The sequence below is a fragment of the Hypanus sabinus genome, chromosome 26 (genome assembly GCF_030144855.1).
Source record: "Hypanus sabinus isolate sHypSab1 chromosome 26, sHypSab1.hap1, whole genome shotgun sequence".
NCBI classification, from domain to species: domain Eukaryota; kingdom Metazoa; phylum Chordata; class Chondrichthyes; order Myliobatiformes; family Dasyatidae; genus Hypanus; species Hypanus sabinus.
The window spans coordinates 48,048,769-48,070,116 of NC_082731.1; the positions used below are offsets into that span (position 1 = coordinate 48,048,769).

The 21,348-nt window shown below is 40.5% G+C and overlaps 2 protein-coding genes across 4 annotated transcripts in view; one reads left to right on the top strand and one right to left on the bottom strand.

The window, feature by feature from the left end:
- LOC132381547 (uncharacterized) overlaps window positions 1-21,188 on the top strand; it is a 55,210-nt gene extending 34,022 nt beyond the window's left edge. Inside the window, exons 1-2 of one of the 2 annotated variants that reach the window (XM_059951048.1) lie at window positions 2,437-2,720; window positions 13,515-21,188. In XM_059951048.1, the coding sequence (XP_059807031.1) occupies window positions 15,751-16,995 (1,245 nt within the window). In that variant the 5' untranslated portion in view covers window positions 2,437-2,720; window positions 13,515-15,750 and the 3' untranslated portion in view covers window positions 16,996-21,188. Of the gene's footprint in view, window positions 1-2,436; window positions 2,721-13,514 lie in introns of those variants that run through there. The other variant, XM_059951047.1, reaches the window with a different exon arrangement.
- The window catches only part of si:ch1073-83n3.2 (uncharacterized), a 41,792-nt gene continuing 30,239 nt past the window's right edge, over window positions 9,796-21,348 (bottom strand). For both annotated transcript variants that reach the window (XM_059951050.1, XM_059951049.1), the window contains one exon: window positions 9,796-10,109. In XM_059951050.1, the coding sequence (XP_059807033.1) occupies window positions 9,805-10,109 (305 nt within the window). In that variant the 3' untranslated portion in view covers window positions 9,796-9,804. The remainder of the gene's footprint in view (window positions 10,110-21,348) is intronic.

Genomic DNA, 21,348 nt, shown 5'->3' on the forward strand with positions numbered 1-21,348 from the left:
CGGGGGAATATACTTGTTGACAGGCATGTATGAGTTTTCACCTGGCCTGCATGAGAAGATATTTCTTCCCTGGGATTCTCCACACCATCTCTTTTTCCCTGGAATTCTATAAGACTGGGATGTGTGATGGTGTCAGAGAGGATTTGGTCCCTCAATGCTGTGCTGCCACAATCAGTGTTTCTTGTTGCTTGACCAGTGCTGTATGAAACTCAGCAGCTCAGTTGTACTCAAATCATACAAATCAGGCAGCTGGTCCAGGCAAGCTCAAAAGTACATTAGCCAGACTGATTTCCAATTCAACAGCTGGCAGTAATTATTTAAATTGTTATGTGCAATGTAATTGGGAATGAAAAATCCAAATAAATAACTTCTGTGAACATACACTCAGAGGCCACTTCATTTGGCACCACCTGTACCAATAAAGTGGCCACTGAGTAGTGGCCACTGAGTGTGCGTTCACAGCTGCTCTTCTGCACACCACTATTGCAATGTGTGGTTATTTGAATGATTATTGCCTTCCTATCAGCTTGAACCAGTCCGGCCATCCCCCCATTATCAAGGCATTTTAATCCACAGATCTGCAGCTCACTGGATGTTTTATTTTGTTTTTCGCATCATTCTCTATAAACTCTCTATGGACCACTGTGTGTGAAAACCCAAGGAGATCAGCAGCATCTGAGATACTCAAACTGCCCCATCAGGCACCAACAATCAATCCACGGTCAAGTCACTTAGCTCACATTTCTTCCTCATTGGTCTGAACAACAACTGAACCTCTTGATCAAATCTGCAAGTTTTTATGCATTGAGTTGCTGCCATGCAATTGGCCAATAAGGTATTTGCATTAATGAGCAAGGGTACAGGTGTACATAATAAGTGTATGTTTTATTGTGATATACAGTATCTGTTTCAAGTCAAACACTGTAGGACCCCTGACTCTCTGGGGTAGAATTCACCATCAGTCTGATCTTTAAGGGCGTGTGATATTCAGAACCCTTAAACATTACAGACACTCACAACTACACTCAATGCAGTCAGAATTTATTGACTATTACCAGGCATTATAAGCTAGACACTCGAATTAACTCCACTCCAACAAAATCACTACCATCTGTAGTTAATCGCTTCAGAGGCTACAGGGAATAAAGTTTGACGCAAAAATGTGAATTATTCACCAGAGTTTTCATGGAGCAACTTTATTGGTCACTCTAAGATCAAGTAAAAATAGAAACAGAACATAAACACGAGATTCTGCGGATGATGGAAATCCAGTGCGACAGATACAAAATGCTGGAGGAACTCTATTCCCCATTCTGGCCTCTTACATCTTCTCAGCTGCCTATCACCTCCCCCTAGTTCCCCTCTTCTTACCTTTTTCCTATCATCCACTGTCCTCTCTTATCAGATTCCTTCCTCTCCAGCCCTTTACCTTACTCACCCACATGGTTTTACCTTGTCTCATTCCCCTCTTCCCCCCCCCCCCCCCCAACACTTTTTTTATTCTGGTGTCTTCCCCCTTCCTTTCCAGTCCTGAACAGATGTCTTGGCCCAGAATATTAACTGTTTATTCATGCTGCCTGACCTGCTGAGCGCCTCCAGCATTTTGTGTTGCTTTGGAACTCAGCGAGTCAGGCAGCATCTATGGAGGGAAATAAACATTTGAGGCCAGGACCCTTCATCAGGTCTGGAAAGGATGGGAGCAGAAGCCATAATAAGCAGGATGGAGGAGAAGGAATACAGGCTGGCAGGTGTTAACTGAAACCAGATGGGGAAGGTTTGGATGAAGAAAGAAGATGGGAGGTGATAGGTGGAAGAGGTAAAGGGCTGAAGAAAGAAACAGAGTAGGCTATGGAAAAAAGGGAAGGAGGGAGGAGAACCAAAGGGAGGTGATGAGCAGGTGAGAAGGTATGAGATGGTAATCAGAATGGAGAACAGGATAAGACAGGAGGAGGAAAGGGGGAAAGATTATCAGAAGTTTGAGAAATCAATATTCATGCCACCAGATTGGAAGCTACTCAGACAGAATAAGGTGTTTCTCTTCCAGCCTGAGTGTGGCCTCATTACGGTAGTAGAGGCCATGGGCAAAAATGTCAGAATGAGAAAGGAAGCTAAACTGAGTAGCCACCAGCAAATCCTGTCTTTGTGGTGGACAGATCGAAGGTGCTTGACAAAGCTGTCTCCCAAACACTCCCGGTCTGGTCTGGTCTACATCTACGTAACCCTTTCCCCTATTTTATTACCCTCCGTAGAAGTGCCTAACTTGCTGAGTTCCTCCAGCATTTTGTACGTACTACCCAAAATAATAACAGGATATATATCTCTAATCAGCCTCCACCTTTCCAATTGTAGATGAATTCGCCCCCCCCCCATCCCCGGAATATTTCCAGAGCTTCCCTACACCTGACATTAACCTCACAGGCCTGTAATTAACTGGATTACACCTGCTACCCTTCCTGAATTAAAGTACCACATTTTCTATTTTCCAGACACCTGTTGTCACCCTAATGTGGCAGTTAGCATAATGCTTTACAGCACCAGTGATCCCTGCTACTGATTGGAAGGAGTTTGTCCATTCTCCCTGTGACTGTGGGTTTCCTCTGGGTGCTCCGGTTTCCTCCCACATTCCAAAAATGTACAAGTTAAGATTAGCAAATTGTGGACATGCTATGTTGGAGGTAGAAGCTGGACAACACTTGTAGTCTGCTCTCCGCACATATTCGGTAAGTGTAGTTCGTTGACGAAAGTGAGATTTCACTGTAAGTTTTGACGTACATGTGACAAGTTAAGCTAATCTTATCAAAAGTTTAACTCCTCCCCCCAGAAACAGCTTATAATGAAATCCTCTGTCAGTACACATCTAAGTTGTTTTTGCCACTTTCTGTCGCCGGAGACTTCTGTGAATCCATAAATTCAGGTTTTGCTGCTTCCTCCGTAGCCACACCTCAAGCAGTACACCTGTCCCAGAGGTGATATCCACTGTGAACTCTTCTTTTTGAGCAGTACATACAGCACCGAAGTAGGACTTTCAGCCTGTCTAGTCTGTACCAAATCATTATTCTATCAAGTCCCATCAATCTGCAAGTAGACCATAGCCCTCCATGTACCTATATAAATTTCTGTTAAATGTTGAAATCAAACCCGCATCCATCACCTCCGCTGGCAGCTTATTCCACACTCTTACACCACCCTCCGAGTGAAGAAGTTCCCCTGCAGGTTCCCTTAAACATTTCACCATTCATCCTTAACCTAAGACCTCTAGTTCTAGTCTCACCGAACTTCAGTAGATAAACACACACAATATGCTGGAGGAACACAGCAGGTCAGACACCATCTATATAGAAAGGAACAGTCAACACTTCAGGCCTTTTTGGAGCACTACAGCACAGAAACAATCTGTTTGCATTTACTCTCTCTATAGCCTCATAATTTTGTATACTTCTATCAAATCTCTCCTCATTCTCCTAAGCTCCAGTGAATAAAGTCCTAACCTCTTCAACCTTTCCCTATAACTTAAATCCTCAAATCCCAGCAACATTCTCAACAATTTTCTCAGTACTCTTTCAGTCTTTTTTCCTGTAGGTGACCAGAACTGCAGTCAATACTCCAAATTGGACCTCACCAATGCCTAGTGCAACTTCAACACTTGTGCAACCTTGACAGCTGCACTTCAAGCTTGTATTCACTACTCCACCTGCTGGATGGCCATCGTTATTCTGTGCAGACAATAATTTTGGAGTGACCAGCTCACTCAATGTGCTCTTAAAATCACAAATGTTCCATGGAAAATTAATCCTCAACTCTGGCTGTATGATGCAGTCAGTCAGAAGCTGCAGCTTCAACATGGAGGTCAACTCCAGCTGCACAATGCAGTCAGGAGCTGCAGCTGGACACACCTCTGGCACACATGGAGGTGTCCGCAGTTTCCTCACATCATGCCAGAGGAACATTCCACGTGGTGACTTCTCCTAGCATCAATGATCTTGGCATCCTCTGTTAGTAACTAATTACTAATTACACTGGGGGCTTGATCCCACTTGAACCACAGCATATTGCAGTCTGAAATGATGAAAAAAGCAGTTGTAAAGAAAGTTTAAAATTCCAGTCTGTTGCTCCTCGACAAAGCCCACCTCCTCTGAGACCAATGCATTCCAGGATTGTCTGTGCAAAGCACTCCCATGGCTTCTCAGCTCTCCACTCATTCATTAAAATGTATCTAATCCAGACAGGCATACTGAATCACTTAGAGAGAATCACAGAGTCAAATAGTTTGGAAACATCCCTTCAGCCCAGGATGCACATCCAAGCTAGTCCCAATCAACTCATAAGGTTCTAAGCTTTGTTATTGTGCTTACCTCTTCCAGCTCATTGCACATTCATACCACCCTTTGTACCTGTTAAACTCCTACTACATTGTTCCTCTCATCTTAAACCTATGCCCTCTTGTTCCTGATTCCCCAGTTGAAGAGGTCACAATTACAATTACCTGATCACTTCAAACTACACTTCAGCTAAAAAAAAATGCTTCAATTACAATTTTGACAATAAAGGTAGGGTAAACAGTAAAATAATGAATACTTATAAACACAAAAACTTCAGTAGAACAGAGTGATCTAGGAATAATGGTGCATAGTTCCCTGAAGGTGGAATCTCATGTGGATAGGGTGGATAAAGCTTTTGGTATGCTGGCCTTTATAAATCAGAACATTGAGCATAGGAGTTGGGATGTGATGTTAAAATTGTACAAGGCATTGGTGAGGCCAAATTTGGAGTATTGTGTACAGTTCTGGTCACCGAATTATAGGAAAGATGTCAACAAAATAGAGAGTACAGAGAAGATTTACTAGAATGTTACCTGGGTTTCAGCACCTAAGTTACAGAGAAAGGTTGGACAAGTTAGGTCTTTATTCTTTGGAGCGTACAAGGTTGAGGGGGACTTGATAGAGGTATTTAAAATTATGAGGGGGATAGATAGAGTTGACGTGGATAGGCTTTTTCCATTTAAAGTAGGGGAAATTCAAACAAAAGGACATGAATTGAGATTTAAGGGGCAAAAGTTTAGGGGTAACACGAGGGGGAACTTCTTTACTCAGAGAGTGGTAGCTGTGTGGAACGAGCTTCCAATAGAAGTGGTAAAGGCAGGTTCGATTTTGTCATTTAAAAAAATTGGATAGGTATAGGGATAGGAAAGGAATGGAGGGTTATGGGCTAAGTGCGGGTTGGTGGGACTAGGTGAGAGTAAGCATTTGGCATGGACTAGAAGGGCCGAGTTGGCCTGTTTCCGTGTTGTGATTGTTATATGTTTAAATGGAAGCTCTTCTGGGGAAGGGACAAAGGGCAGTTTACACCTGAACCCATATCTTTGCCAGCAAGTTTGATAGATTTGTTGGGGAAGGTTTAAATTAATTTGGCAGGGGTATGGGAACCAGAGTGATAGAGCAGAGAATGGGGCATTTGGTACACAACTAGAGTCAGTGTGCAGTGAGACTGTATGGCAAAATTTGAGTCCTGACGAAGGGTCTCGGCCCGAAACATCGACAGTGCTTCTTCCTATAGATGCTGCCTGGCCTGCTGTGTTCCACCAGCATTTTTTGTGTGTTGTTTGAATTTCCAACATCTGCAGATTTCCTTGTGTTTACTGGCAAAATTGCAGATGTTTGGATAAATTCAAGTGCAACATTAGGGAAAATCATAAAGGGTGATGAATACAGGTGTTATCTTTGAATGCATGCAGTATATGGAATATGACATATGATCTGGTAGCACAGTTAGAGATTTGCAAGTATGACTTTTTAGGCATCACCAAGTTGTGGCTGAAAGAAGACCATAGTTGATAACATCCAAGGATACACATTGTATTAAAAGGACAAGCAGGTAGGCAGAATCAGTGCGGTGACTCTTGATAAAAAATGAAACAAATCCCTAGAAAGAAGTGACATAGGATCAGAAGATGTAGAACCATTGTGGGTAGAGTTAAAAAACAGTGAGGGTAAAAAGACCCTGACAGGAGTTGTTATGCAGGCCTCTGAACAGTAGCCAGGATGTGGGCTACAAATTACAATGGGAGATAGAAAACACATGTCAAAAGGGCAATGTTAAAACAGTCATGTGAGATTCCAATATGCAAGTAGATTGGAAAAATCAGGTTAGTGCTAGATCCCAAGAGAGATCATTTGTAGAATACTTACAAAATGGCTTTTTAGAGCAGCTTGTGGTTGAATCCACTGTGGGAAAGTCTATTTTGGATTGGGTGTTGTGCAATGAAATAGATTTAATTAGGGAGCTTAGGGTAAATGAATCCTTAGGAGGCAGTGATAATAATAAGATAGACTTCACTCCGTAATTTAAGAGGGAGAAGCTAAAGTCAGATGTATCAGTGTTACATTGGAGTAAATGGATTATGGAGGCATAAGAGGGTCTGGCCAAAGTTGACTGGAAGTGGACACAACCAGGGATGATGGCAGAAGAGCAATGGCTGCAGTTTCAGAGAGAAATTTGGAAGGTGCAGGACAGATACATCTCAAAGAAGTAATATTCTGAAGGCAAGATGATGCAACCATGGTTGACAATGGAAGTAAAAAACAACATAAAAGCAAAAGAGAGGTCATATAATAGGGGAAAAAATACTGAGAAGCTAGAGGATTGAGAAAGCCATAAGGAGGGAAAAGATGAAATATGAAGGTAAGCTAGCCAGTAATAACGAAGAGGATATCAAAATCTTTTTCAGATATATAAAGTGTAAGAGAGGTGAGAGTAGATATCAGACCACTGGAAAATGATGCTGAAGAGATAGAAATGGGGGACAAGGAAATCATGGACTAACTGAATAAGTATTTTGTATCTGCCTTCACCGTGGAAGATACTAGCAGGATGATGCTAGCTTGAGAGTGTCACGGACAGAAGTGAATGTGATTGCAATTGGGAAGAAGGTGCTTGGGAAGCTGAAATGTTTGAAGGTAGGTAAGTCACCTGGACCAGATGGTCGACACCCTAGGATTCTGAAAGAAATGGCTGGGGAGATTGTGGAGGCATTGTTAATAATCTTTCAAAAATCACTAGGTTCTGGCATGGTTTCAGAGGACTGGAAAATTGCAAATGTCACTCCACTCTTCAGGAAGGAAGGGAAGCAGAAGAAAGGATAGGCCAGTTAGTCTGACCTCAATGGCTGGGAAGACATTAGAGTCGATTCTTAAGGAGGACGTCTCAATGTACCTGGAAACACATGATAAAATAGGCCAAGGTCAGCATGGTTTCCTTAAGAGAAAATCAAATCTGATAAATCTGTTGGAATTCTTTGAGGAAATAACAAGCAGGATAGACAAAGGAGAAGTGGTGGATGTTGGGTACTTGGATTTTCAGAATGCCTTTGACAAGGTGCTACATACCTGGCTGCTTAACAGAATAAGAGTCCATGGTATTGCAGCAAAGATGTACTTTTTTTATTTCTGCTTTTGTATTTGCACTACTTATTTTAACTTAACTATTTAATAGACATATATGTATATACTTAAGTGTAACTCCTTTTCTTTCTATATTTATTTGTCATATATTTCATTGTACTGCTGCCATAAAGTTAACAAATTTTATGACATATGCCATAATATTAAATCTGATTCTGATGTATTTGGCAGGAGGCAACATGTGGGAATAAAGGGAGCCTTTTCTGTTGGGTGCTGGTGACTAGTGGTGTTCCAGAGGGGTCTCTGTTAGAACTGCTTCTTTTTGCATTACATATCAGTGATTTTGATGATAGAATCAATGGCTTTGATGACACGGAGATAGATGGAGGTGCAGGTAGTTTTCAGGAAGTAGACAGGCTGCAGAAGGACTTAGACAGTTTAAGAGAATAGACAAAGTAGCAGATGGAATACCGCATATGGATGTGTATGGTCAAGCACTTTGGTAGAAGAAATAAAAGGGTAGACTATTTTGTAAATGGGCAGAAAATTAAAAAATCTGAAGTGCAAAGAGACCTGGGAGTCCTCATGCAGGATTCCCTAAAGGTTAATTTGCAGGTTGAGTCAGTTGTGAGGGCAAATGCGATGTTAGCATTCATATTAATGCTTGTTTTATTGACTATTAAAAACATACAATTCTGTTGAGCCAGAATAAGTTCGGTTCAGCCTTGTGTTTCTAAATTAATATTTTCTATTCATTAGAAGACTATGGAACAATAACCGAAAAGCAAAAACCCTGCAGAGCTGAAGAGCACCACAGTAGATTAGCGGTTAGAGTGACACTATTACTGCTCGGGACATTGGAGTTCAGGGTCCAATTCCAGGGTCCTCTGTAAGGAGTATGTACATACGTCCTAACTGTGACTGTGTGGGCTTCCTGCGGGTGCTCTGGTTTCCTCCCACAGTCCATAGACATACTGGTTAGTTAGTTGTAATTAGGCTAATGTTAAATAGGTGGGTGGCTGATCTGTGCAGCTTGAAGGGCCGGAAGGGCCTGTTCTGCGCTGTATCACTAAACCAATCAATCAATTTAAACTTAAAACACAAGATGCAGGAAGTACCCAACAGCTTAGTTAGCATCTGGGGAGAGAGAAAAACAGATATTTCAGATCCATGAAACTGACCAATTACTCACTCTCTCCCCCATTCCCACACACCCCACTGTTTCTGGTCAAGATATGAAACATAGAGCATCAGTGCAGATTAAAAAAAAAGAAACCTGTGAGGTTATTGTGCATTTACTTTGTGGGTTAGACATCCTTTAAGAAGTTTGTCCCTCTTTAGGCTACAGAATGATGCTGTACCGCAATGAAACTTTGATAGTCTAGTACCCTTGCCAGGAGATGTTACTTCTATCCATTCCCAAAACACTTCTCGTTCTTTTAAAGCAATTGTTACCAAAGCATGGTAGCATAGTGGTTAGTTTAATGCTATTAATCTGGGTTCAGTTCTGACACTGACCGTAAGGAGTTTGTACTTCCTTGTGATTGTATGGGTTTTCTCCCACATCCCAAAGACGTACTGGTTAGTGGGTTATTTGATCATAAAATATCATCCAATAGCAAAATAAAACTTCCAGTGAACTTGGTGGATTTAAAGGGAGTGGGAAATGAGGCCACAGCGAGTTTGAAAATGAAAAAAGTGTGGGAAAGAAGACCTGGTTGAGTTTACTTGGTGCGAGGGAACAGGCCTCTGTGGGTTTAAAGAGAGCATGGGAAACAGAATGCAGTGAACCAAATCCTGAACTATCAGGATTTCTGAACAAATTTTACTGGATTCTTGAAATGTTACTGCAACTCTCCTGTTTGTATAATATTCTTATGATTTATTAATATAACAACTGACCCAACTGAAAATAAAGGACACCTGCTGTGTGGTTACCAGCTTTGATGGGAAATATCCCTTGAGGTTCCATCATACATCTCTCCAAATATCCTTTCTCATCCCGTCTACTAGACCATTAACAAAAGCATTCAAAGCCAGTGATGTTACCCCACTAGGGTTGCCCAGGCAAGGGGGGGGGGGGGGGAAATGTGGTGGGAATGATCTGAAATGGGTTTCAAATTGTAAGAAAGATATAAGCATGAAAAAATGAGACTTCAGGAGATTACTTGCTAACTCTTGGAGGCTCTGTCAATATCCTGGAGGGACTGCCAAGCCTCATTGAGAGCTAGCATGATTATCAATGCCCTTTCCTAACAGGGATAGTAGTGTATTGCTATAACAGCACCAGTGACCCAGGTTCAATTCAATCCTAGTTCACATTCAAAGCTAGCATGATTATCCATCCTGTAGGGAACTAGAGGGAAGACACGGAGAACAAAATAAGGTTGTCGTGGCTACCAATCATCTAGAACGCAAACCCCCCAAAGTCGAAGGCGTCGAAGTCCTGGTCCATAGCTTCACATTCAAAAGTGCTGTAGCTCCCACAGTCAGCCTCTTGGCAGCCATCGGACGAGTGGATACCGAGGTCCTTGAAATCTGGTGAGGCAGTGGTGGAAGGTTGAGCGGCTGATGAGGTTACCGAGTAACCGAGGGTGGGGCCAACTGCCGCCCCACCCACCAGAAGGCAGGCAGCCCCAACCACCTTGTGTGACTGAGCACCATGGCGGAGGCAGTCTGCTGACCGACGGACTTTGGACCTGTTTGGTTTGCCTGCAAGTGGAAATGGAGCAAGATGTCACCAGACAGGAAACGGGAATCAGCCTCTAATTACATCAGCTTAGTATATCTGTGAGATCGCATTAGGCTTAGGAACTAGATTCGTCTGTAAGGGGTTAGTGTCGTGGGTGCATATTACAGTATAGTTAAAGATATGTGTTTGTGTTAGGCAAGTGCATCAGGGACGTGTGTTGCGGTTAGTATTAGGGACACACATTAGTGTTAAGACCATAAGACCGTAAGATATAGGAGCAGAATTAGATAATTTGTCCATTCAGTCTGCTCCACCACTTCATCATGGCTGATCCAATTTTTCTCTCTGTCCCAATCTCCTCCCCATATTCCTTCATGCCCTGATCAATCAAGAATCTATCAACCTTTGCCTTAAATATACATAAAGACTTGGTCTCCACACCTGCCTATGGCAAAGAATTCCACACATTCACCAGTCTCTGGCTATAGAAATTTCTCCTGATCTCCATTCTAAAAGATGCCCCTCTATTCTGAGGCTGGACTTAGACACCCCCACCATAGGAAACATCCTCTCCACATCCACTCAGCCATTCACCTTTCGATAATTTTCAATAAGGTCAGCCTTCATTCTTCTGAATTCCACTGAATACAGGCCCAGAACTCTTCATATGACAAGTTATTCAATCCTAGCATCATTTTTGTGAAACACCTCCTTTGAATCCCCTCTGGTTTCAGCACATCCTTTCTAAGGTAGGAGCCCAAAACTGTTCACATTACTCCAAGTGAGGCCTCACCAGTGCTTTATAAAGTTTCAACATTACATCCTTGCTTTTATGTTCTAGTCCTCTTGAAATGAATTCTAACATTGCATCTGCCTTCCTTACCACAGACTCAACCTGCAAATTAACCTTTAGGAACTCCTGCACAAGGACTCCCAAGTCTCCTTGCACCTCAATTTTTTTGTATTTTCTCTCCATTTAGAAAATAATCAACCTTTTCATTTCTTCTACCAAAGTGCATGACCATTCACTTTCTGATACTGTATTCAAACTGCCACTTCTTTGCCCATCTTCTAAGCTAAGTCCTTCTGTAGCTCTCTACTTCCTCAAAACATCCTACACCTCTACTTGACATTGTATTGACTGCAAACTTTGCAACAAAGTTTTCATCATCCAAATGACTGACATATAATATAAAAAGAATCAGACCCATTACAAGACCCCTGTGAAACACCACTAGTCACTGGCAGCCAACCAGAAAAGGCTCCCTTTATTCCCACTCTTTGCCCCCGCCAATCAACCACTGCTTTATCCATGCTAGAATCTTTCCTGTAATACCATGGGCTCTTATCCTGTTAAGTAGCTTCATATGTGGCACCTTGCAAAGGTCTTCTGAAAATCCAAGTACACAACATCAACCAATTCTCCTTTGTATATCATGCTTGTTATTTCTTCAAAGGATTCCAACAGATTTGATAGGCAAGATTTTCCCTCAAGGAAACCATGCTGATTATGGTTAAAGGTGCATGTTTGTGTTAGGGTGGCCACGTGCATTAGGGACATGTGTTGGGATTAGTGTGAGGGATGCACATTATGGTTAAAGACCTATGTTTGTGTTGGGTAATGGATCAGCATTAGCCATCAGGGTTACATTCGTGCCCAGATGTTCTTGGAGAGGGTGCAGGATTTCCAAGAATGGTGGGCTCCCAGGGAGATGAGTGTTCTGTAGATGATAATAACGATAGTTTAATTTGTAATTATTAATGTTTTGTAAGCCCCTGATCTTTGTATTTTGTGATTGAATAAAGCTTTGTATGTTTGTAAAAGAAAAAAAAAAGGATTACTATTAGAGAGGCACATTCACTTTAGGATTAGGGGTAGGGATGTACATTGGAATGAGGGACACATGTTGGGGTTTGATTTATAGTCTCCCATTATGGTTTGGACCACAAGCCTGAGATTGGGGTTAGGACCAGATGTTAATGTCAGTGCCGCTGGTGATGGTGGTGGAGGCGGATACAATAGGGTCTTTTAAGAGGCTCTTGGATAGATACATGGACCTTGGAAAAATACAGGGGCTATGGGTAACCCTAGGTAATTTCTAAAGTAGGTACATGTTTGGCACAGCATTGTGGGCTGAAGGGCCTGTATTGTGCTGTAGGTTTTCTGTTTTTCTATCTGCCTCACTGCTGAATGCCACTTTGATCTGGCCCAGGTTTCTATTCACTGATCCAATTCTATTTACTTTCTTTTACACCTAGACTAGGGTCATTGATTGATAGTTCCCCAGTAAGTATCAGTTTGTAGGAGAAGGAGGAGCAGTCTTAACATCGTAATTAGATGGCAGACTCGGGAATATCAGATAGGTGGACCTATTGTTTGCTGTATGTCCCTATTTGTCTGAATCCTGTCTGGTGTTGGGGAGATGGTGGCTGTTCAGGAAATTTGGACCTTAGGATCACAGCAAATATATAAATGTGCTTATTCGAGGTACCAGGGGCTTTGGATGGGGACTCCTAAGGGGATTAGCTATTTAGGTTTAGCACTAAGGCCATTAGATTCCTTGTCCTAATGTTAGGTTTAGGAACAATATGTTGTTCTCTGATGAAGAGAAATCTTTCTGCATTTATGCAGGGTGAGTCAAATCACTGAAGTCTTTTGAAGACATTGCCATTTATTTGGGTACAGCAAGATTCCACAGACAGGCAAGGCTGCTATGGGTGACAGACAAAGATTGGCCAGATTACTGGGAAGACTTGCCCTTTAAATGGCTCTGTGGGATCTTCTACATCCACTTAGAAGGGCAGGTGGAGCCTCCGTTCAAAGAGCTTCTGAATGGTGATGCAGTAATCCTACAGGATTCCTGATTATTTCTGAGAAAGGGGCTTCAACAGTAGTTTTCTGATTTACAGCTCAGCCAAACACACAGGAGTTGAGTTACTTGACCTGGGTTACTGAATCAGTGATACAAGGTTGACAAGCTGGTGATTTCAATTTGATAATTAGCTGTGAACGTGCAAATGCCATCACTATTAGTGGTGATCATGAAACTACTGACATGCTGTAAAATTTCATCTGGTCCACCAATATTCAAAGGAAATTGACCATCCTTGAATGAAAATTGGCAACCTTCAGATGCTGGAAACCTGAAATAAAAATGTAAGGGGCTGAACTCAACTGGTCAGGCAGCATCTGTGGAGGGAGGGACAGGGTAAATGTTTAGAACAGGGGTTTCCAACCAGGGTCAGTGGACCCCTCAGCTAATGGTAGGGGTGCATGGCATAAAAACGGTTGGAAATCCTAGTTTAGAGTCCCTTTGATAGATCCTTCCCAAGTTTTGATAAGTGCATTGCAGCATTTTTTTATTTTTCCTTGCGTGGTGTAGGGTCTGGACTAGAAATAATGGCCTTTTTTTTTGTCTCCTCAGATGCTGCCTGACTCACCGAGTCCCTCCAGGTGATTGTTTGTTGCTCCAGATTCTAACCCGCAGTCTCTGTGTCTCCATCCTCAACACTTCAAATCCATTTGTTTGGTCAACAGAATCACCCAATGAAAACAATTGCGTCTTGCAGGTGTTGAATTAGGGTGCAGAATTGTTATTTTACTAGTATTTTCCTGGTAGTTAAGGTTTCTATGCTTGCTCATTTTTATATCATCTCTTACATAAGTGCCATTGTCCAGTAAATTCTCCAGTAATTGTAGTGTAGCTGATTGTGTATTTTTCCAGAAGCTTCTCAGGTTTTTAGCAGTAGATGTCATGCTATATCTGAGATTTTAAGGATTAATTGTTATCAATAGAATGTGTTGATATCTGTAGTCTTGAGTACGAGATAACCATGATTTCTTTTCCTTTGTCTTTACTATTTTCATTCTTTATGCTTCTAAATAAACCACCAAGTTTTATGCCTCATTCTGGATGATCATAGCACCTGAGGATCAATATTACCTGATTCATCAGAGTTAATTAAGGCTCCACAATAAATGCTGACCCGTTAACTATTTTTCACATATTATAAATTAATAAATATAGAACCAAGAGCCCAAAGGCTTCTGAAAAATGTCCAGAACCATTTAACTGTGTGACTTGTTATGTACTCGTGACACATGACTGTGGTACCCTTGTCACGGGACTGGGGTTGAAGCTATACTGGACTTGAGGTAATGGTCTTGTGATGGTGGAGTGACGTCATTTTCCTGCCAGTAGAGATCATGTGACAGGTTTTTTTTTCAGGTTATAAAAGGAAGACCCCACCCTGTGAGGAGGGGCAGTTTGTGGCTGGATTTACCAAGTTCATGCCACTTCTTTACGATTCTACTAGTTCGAGAAATCAGTGGAGAGTGAAGATCGAAGTTCGGGAGCTAAAGATCGAAGAGAATTGCTTTCTACGGTGAAACGGGTTTCGACCTTTGTTTGATCCTTATACGGAAGGATTTTGTTGACTATTCTCGTGTTAATCCCTGGGTTTACCAGAAAGGATTGAGGATAGTGAGGAAGGAAAGGTCAGTGCCTTTAAGCCGTTCTGTTTCGTAAATTCTTCGTGGGAAGTTCGACGTCGGGGATCGAAGCAAAGCGACGTGAAAGAGAATTTAAATCGTCTTATAAAGTCTCTCCTGTTAAATGGACTGTGAGCATATCAAACTTTTGGCAATACCACTTTAAAGAACTGTTTTTGCAATATCGCTTTAAGAACTGTTTGAGCTGCTGCACCGCAGTTGATTTCTGGTTACATTAGTGTTTGTTTACTTTTGGGGGGTTTGTTTTCTGTGTTTAATAAACGTGTTGTTTGTTATAAAAAAACCCTTGCCGAACTCATATATTTAATGTTGCCTGAATACGTAACATTAATATGGGGGCTGCGTCCGGGATTGGATCATTTGAGTTTATATGCTTGCTAACTTTTGACTCGGTGTTTTGGAAAAGGGGAATACTCGATTTTTTTGTGTGAGTGGTATTCGGCAACAATGAATATTGATGAGTTTCTGGCTTCGCCAGATGCGGAGTTGTTGGCAAAGGTGAAAAAAACTGAGGTGTCTGAGATAGCTCGTAGATTGCAACTTAAAGGTATTTTGATGACCACATCAAAGGCTGTGATACAGAAAAAAATCGCGTCACACTATGTGGATTCGGGTGTTTGTGATGATTCGGTTTTAGAGTCGTTTCCAATAAGTAATCTGGAGATGCAGTTGCAAATCGAACAAATGAGGTTGGAGCAAAGTAAAGCTGATTTGGAGCGTTGTAAATTGGAGGCAGATCAAAAGAAGAGAGATTTTGACTATGCAATGGAGGAATTAGGGTCTGGGAATCAGTCTTCTGGTTCAAGAAAACTGTTTGTTGCTAGTCAAGAAATTAAATTGGTCCCTCCATTTAGTGAAACAGAAGTGGAAAGATATTTTCAACATTTTGAAACTATTGCTCAGATGTCAGAGTGGCCGAAAGATAAATGGTCAGTGTTGTTACAGAGTGTAATTAAAAGTAAAGCACAACAAGTTTACACAGCTTTAACTGCTGCGCAAGCACTTGATTATGATATTGTGAAAATGCACATCTTAAACGCATACGAATTAGTCCCAGAAGCTTATAGGGAAAGATTCAGAAGTTTGAAAAAGTCTGTGGAAAAAACTTACGTGGAATTTGCCTATGATAAAGCTATGTGTTTTGAGAGATGGTAAATGGTAAAAAGGTAAATGGGGACTATGATACATTGAGAGAGCTGATTTTAATAGAGGAATTTAAAAGAAGCATTCCTGTTCAAGTAAGGACCTACTTAAATGAGAGGGATACTGGTAAATTGCAGGACTGTGCTAGATTAGCTGATGAGTATGTTTTAACCCATAAGAATAAATTTCCTCAGCGCAGAAATTTTAAGAGGAAAAATAACATGGAGACTCAAGGTAAATCAGAAATTAAATCAGAGATTAATGAGAAAGGTAAGGAGGAAGGAAAGCCTGTGAAGGAAAGACAGTTTGGTCTTATTTGTAACTATTGTAGGAAGCCTGGCCATGTAATAGCTAACTGTTTCAGATTGAAAAAGAAAGAGAAGGAAGCAGTTCCAGATGCTTGTGTGCAACATACTGAAGCACCTGTAAAGTTACAGGGTTTGATAAACACAAATGAGGCTTTGTTAGAGTCTGACCACGTTAAAAAGGGATATGATCATTTTATAACTGAAGGGTTTGTATCCTTGAAAGAAGGATCTACTCTGGTGCCAATAAGAATCCTTAGGGATACTGATGCGTCTCAATCACTGATGTTAGACAGCGTGTTGAAGTTTAATGAAGAGTCTGATACTGGTGAGGTAAATTACATAAGAGGTGTTGGGAGTGATTTTATGCCTGTACATTTACATAAAGTAAATTTAAAGTCAGGGTTAGTTACAGGATTTGTTAAAGTAGGATTACAGCATAGCTTACCTGTGAAGGGTATTTCTTTATTGTTAGGTAATGACTTGGCAGGTGGACAAGTTTTTCCTGAAGTGCATTTGACAATGGAGTCAGAGGAACCAGAGTTGAATTCTAACACAGATTCTTCCTGTGTTGTGACTAGAGCTATGGCTAAAAAGATTGATGCGCAGAATGAGGTTGTTACTCAGGACTGTTCAACTCAGGATTCGAGTTTTGAGGATGTGTCAGAGACTTTCTTACCTTCGTTGTTTGAACAAGATTCTTGGAGTAAGACTGACTATAAAGATTTATCTCTGTCTCGGAAGGAGATGATAGCAGAGCAGAATAGAGACTCTGAGATTATAAAATTAAGAGAGCAGGCTTTACTAGATAGTGAAATTGCGAAGGTGCCAGTAGGATATTACTTGGAAAAAGGAGTGTTGATGAGGAAGTGGAGATCGCCTACAATTCCTGCAAGTGAGGATTGGAATGTTGTTTACCAGGTAGTTGTCCCGAAAGTTTATTGAAATGAGATTTTGACTTTAGCTCATAGTGTGCCTTTAGGTGGACATCAAGGGGTAAGGAAAACTGTGGACAAGATTTTAAAACATTTTTACTGGCCTGGTCTAAGAAAAGATGTGGCGATGTTTTGTAAAACGTGCCATACTTGTCAAATAGTGGGTAAACCAAATCAGGTTACACCATTACAACCTATCCCAGCATTTGGTGAACCATTTTCTAAAGTTATTGTAGATTGTGTTGGTCCATTACCAAAGACAAAAACTGGTTATCAGTATTTGTTGACTATCATGTGTACTTTGTCTAGGTTTCCAGAGGCAGTACCGCTTAGGAATATAAAAGCTAAAACTGTGACAAAGGCCCTTATAAATTTTTTTACTTATTTTGGATTACCTAAGGAGATACAAACTGATCAAGGCAGTAATTTTATGTCGGATTGTTTCGACAGATAGTTTATAAATTGGGAGCTAAGCAAATCACTTCGTCTGCATACCATCCAGAATCGCAGGGTGCCTTGGAGAGGTTTCATTCTACCCTCAAGAATATGATTAGGACATTTTGTGTGGAAAATGAAAGTGACTGGAATGAGGGTATAAACTTACTTTTATTTGCAGTAAGGGAATCGGTACAGGAATCTTTAGGTTTTAGTCCATTTGAACTTGTGTTTGGGCATAGAGTTAGAGGACCTTTAGCTTTATTGAAAGAACAGTGGATTAGTAAGGAAGTACACACTAATTTGTTGGACTATGTTTTGAAATTTAAGGACAGGTTACATAAAGCTTGTAGCTTAGCTAAGGAAAATTTAAAGTTGGCTCAGGAGAAAATGAAGACTTGGTATGATAAAAAAGCTAGGATGAGGATGTTTAAGCCTGGAGATAAGGTGTTGGTTCTTTTCCCAGTGCAGACAAATTTCATGGTCCTTATGAAATTGTGTCTAAAATCAATGATGTGGATTACGTGATAAAAACTCCAGATCATAGAAGGTCAACACAACTTTGACATATAAATATGATAAAACCATATTTTAAGAAACAATCTGATACTGTGACTGTTGTGGTTAGTGAGAATGAGTTTGATTTAACTAGGAACATGATAGATGATTCATCTGACTTTCATTCTAAATCCAACATTCTTTCTGTTAGGTTACCAAATTCAACCATTCTGGAAAATATTGATGAGAAATTAGCACATTTACAGTTAGAGCAGAAACAACAGATGAAGGAGTTATTTTTTAAATATAAGGAGTTGTTTTCAGATGTTCCGAGAAGGACTACTATAGCTTCACATGATGTAGATGTTGGAGATGCCAAACCTATTTAACAACATCCATATAGGATGAACATAGAAAAATGTGAACTTGCTGAGAAAGAAATTGAATATATGTTAGAGAATAATATCATTAGACATTCTAACTTGAATTGGAGTTCGCCATGTGTTATGGTGCCAAAACCAGATGGTAGTATTAGGTTTTGTATGGATTATAGGAAGGTGAATGCTGTAACGAAAACAGATGCATATCCAATTCCTAGAGTAGATGATTGTGTAGATAAAGTTGGAAAAGCAAAGTTCCTTACGAAGATTGATTTATTGAAAGGGTATTGGTGTGTTCCATTAATGGACAGAGGTAGAGAGATTTCTGCATTTGTAACTCCATCTGGGTTATATGAGTATAATGTTCTTCCATTTGGGATAAAGAATGCCCCAGGTACTTTCCAGAGGATGATTAACTCTATGATTCAGGGATTGAAAGATACTGATGCTTATATTGATGATTTAGTGACAGGAAATGATAGTTGGGAAGCACACATTATTGCGATGGAGAAATTGTTTGAAAGGCTTTCAAAAGCTAACTTAACTATTAATTTAGCTAAGAGTGAATTTGGACATGCCACTGTGACTTAACTTGGTTATGTTGTGGGTCAAGGTAAGGTAGCTCCTGTTCAGGCAAAAGTTCAGGCAATTTTAGAGATTCTGACTCCAACGGGGAAAAAAACTCTCAGAAGATTTTTGGGAATGGTAGGATATTAACGGAAATTTTGTAAGAATTTTGCTAATGTTGCCCTTCCATTAATTAACCTTCTGCAGAAGAATGAGAAATTTGTGTGGACAGTGCCTTGTCAAGAAGCATTTGAAAAATTGGAAACAATGATATGTCAACAACCTGTGCTTAAGGCACCTGACTTTGAAAAACCTTTTTCATTGGCTGTGGATGCTAGTGATAAGGCTGCAGGAGCAGTATTAATGCAAAGGAATGAGGGTGATGAGGTTGATCATCCAGTAGCTTACTCTTCTAAGAAATTTAATAAGCATCAAAGAAACTATTCGACAATAGAGAAAGAATTGTTATCTCTTGTTTTAGCTTTGGAATATTTTGAGGTATATGTTGGTACAACTCAAAAACCACTTATTGTTTACACTGATCATAATCCGTTAGTTTTTCTGAGTAAGATGAAAAACAAAAACAGAAGATTATTAAATTGGAGTTTGATGTTACAAGTGTACAATATTGTGATAACTCATATTAAAGGTAAAGATAATGTGGTTGCTGATTGTCTATCTCGATGTTGAATGTACACTAATTTTTTTATGGAGTGGTTTTTTTTCCAATTGTAACACTCCTACTGTATTGTGAGTTATAAGCTGTTATATGATGGTATTGTATATTGTGTATGTTATAAAATTTATACCTTTGTTTTTCTTGTAAGCAATTGTTAAAAATTTTTGTTCTTGTCAGACCAAAAATGTTTTTTTGGAGGGAGGTGTTACATACTCGTGACACATGACTGTGGTACCCTTGTCACGTGACTGGGGTTGAAGCTGTACTGGACTTGAGGTGATGGTCTTGTGATGGTGGAGTGACGTCATTTTCCCACCAGTAGAGATCATGTGACAGGTTTTTTTTCAGGTTATAAAAGGAAGACCCCACCCTGTGAGGAGGGGCAGTTTGTGGCTGGATTTGCCAAGTTGACTTCATGCCACTGCGTGATTTAAGTAATGACGCAGTTTAGTTGAAGGATGAAGTTTTTATCTAATGCCTAAAGTTTAAAAGATCATTGCCAGCAGGTTCTTTACGATTCTGCTAGTTCGAGAAATCAGTGGAGAGTGAAGATCGAAGTTCGGGAGTTAAAGATCGAGGAGAATCGCTTTCTACGGTGAAACGGGTTTCGACCTTTGTTTGATCCTTATACAGAAGGATTTCGTTGACTATTCTCGTGTTAATCCCTGGGTTTACCAGAAAGGATTGAGGATAGTGAGGAAGGAAAGGTCAGTGCCTTTAAGCCGTTCTGTTTCGTAAATTCTTCGTGGGAAGTTCGACGTTGGGGATCGAAGCAAAGCGACGTGAAAGAGAATTTAAATCGTCTTATAAAGTCTCTCCTGTTAAATGGACTGTGAGCATATCGAACTATTGGCAATACCACTTTAAAGAACTGTTTTTGCAATATCGCCTTAAGAACTGTTTGAGCTGCCGCACTGCAGTTGATTTCCGGTTATGTTAGTGTTTGTTTACTTTTGGGGGGTTTGTTTTCTGTGTTTAATAATCGTGTTGTTTGTTATAAAAAAACCCTTGACGAACTCATATATTTATTGTTGCCCGAATGGATAATGAGGTGGATTTTCAAAGCTTGCAGGGAGATTTATGCCGGTTAGAAGAATGGGCTGAACGTTGGCAGATGGAGCTTAATGCTGAGAAGTGTGAGGTTCTACATTTTGGCAGGAATAATCCAAATAGAAAATACAGAGTAAATGGTAGGGCATTGAGGAATGCAGAGGAACAGAGAGATCTAGGAATAACTGTGCATAGTTCCCTGAAAGTGGAGTCTCATGTAGATAGGGTGGTGAAGAGGGCTTTTGGAACGCTGGCCTTTATAAATCAAAGCATTGAGTACAGAAGTTGGGATGTAATGCTAAAGTTGTACAAGGTATTGGTAAGGCCAAATTTGGAATATTGTGTGCAGTTCTGGTCACCGAATTATAGGAAAGATATCAATAAATTAGAGAGAGTGCAGAGACAATTTACTAGGATGTTACCTGGGTTTCAGCAATTAAGTTACAGAGAAAGGTTGAACAAGTTAGATCTCTATTCATTGGAGCGTAGAAGGTTGAGGGGGGATTTGATCGAGGTATTTAAAATTTTGAGAGGGATAGATAGAGTTGACGTGAACAGGCTGTTTCCATTGAGAGTAGGGGAGATTCAAACTAGAGGACATGATTTGAGAGTTAGGGGGCAGAAGTTTAAGGGAAACACGAGGGGGTATTTCTTTACTCAAAGAGTGATAGCTGTGTGGAATGAGCTTCCTGTAGAAGTAGTAGAGGCCAGTTCAGTTGTGTCATTTAAGGTAAAATTGGATAGGTATATGGAC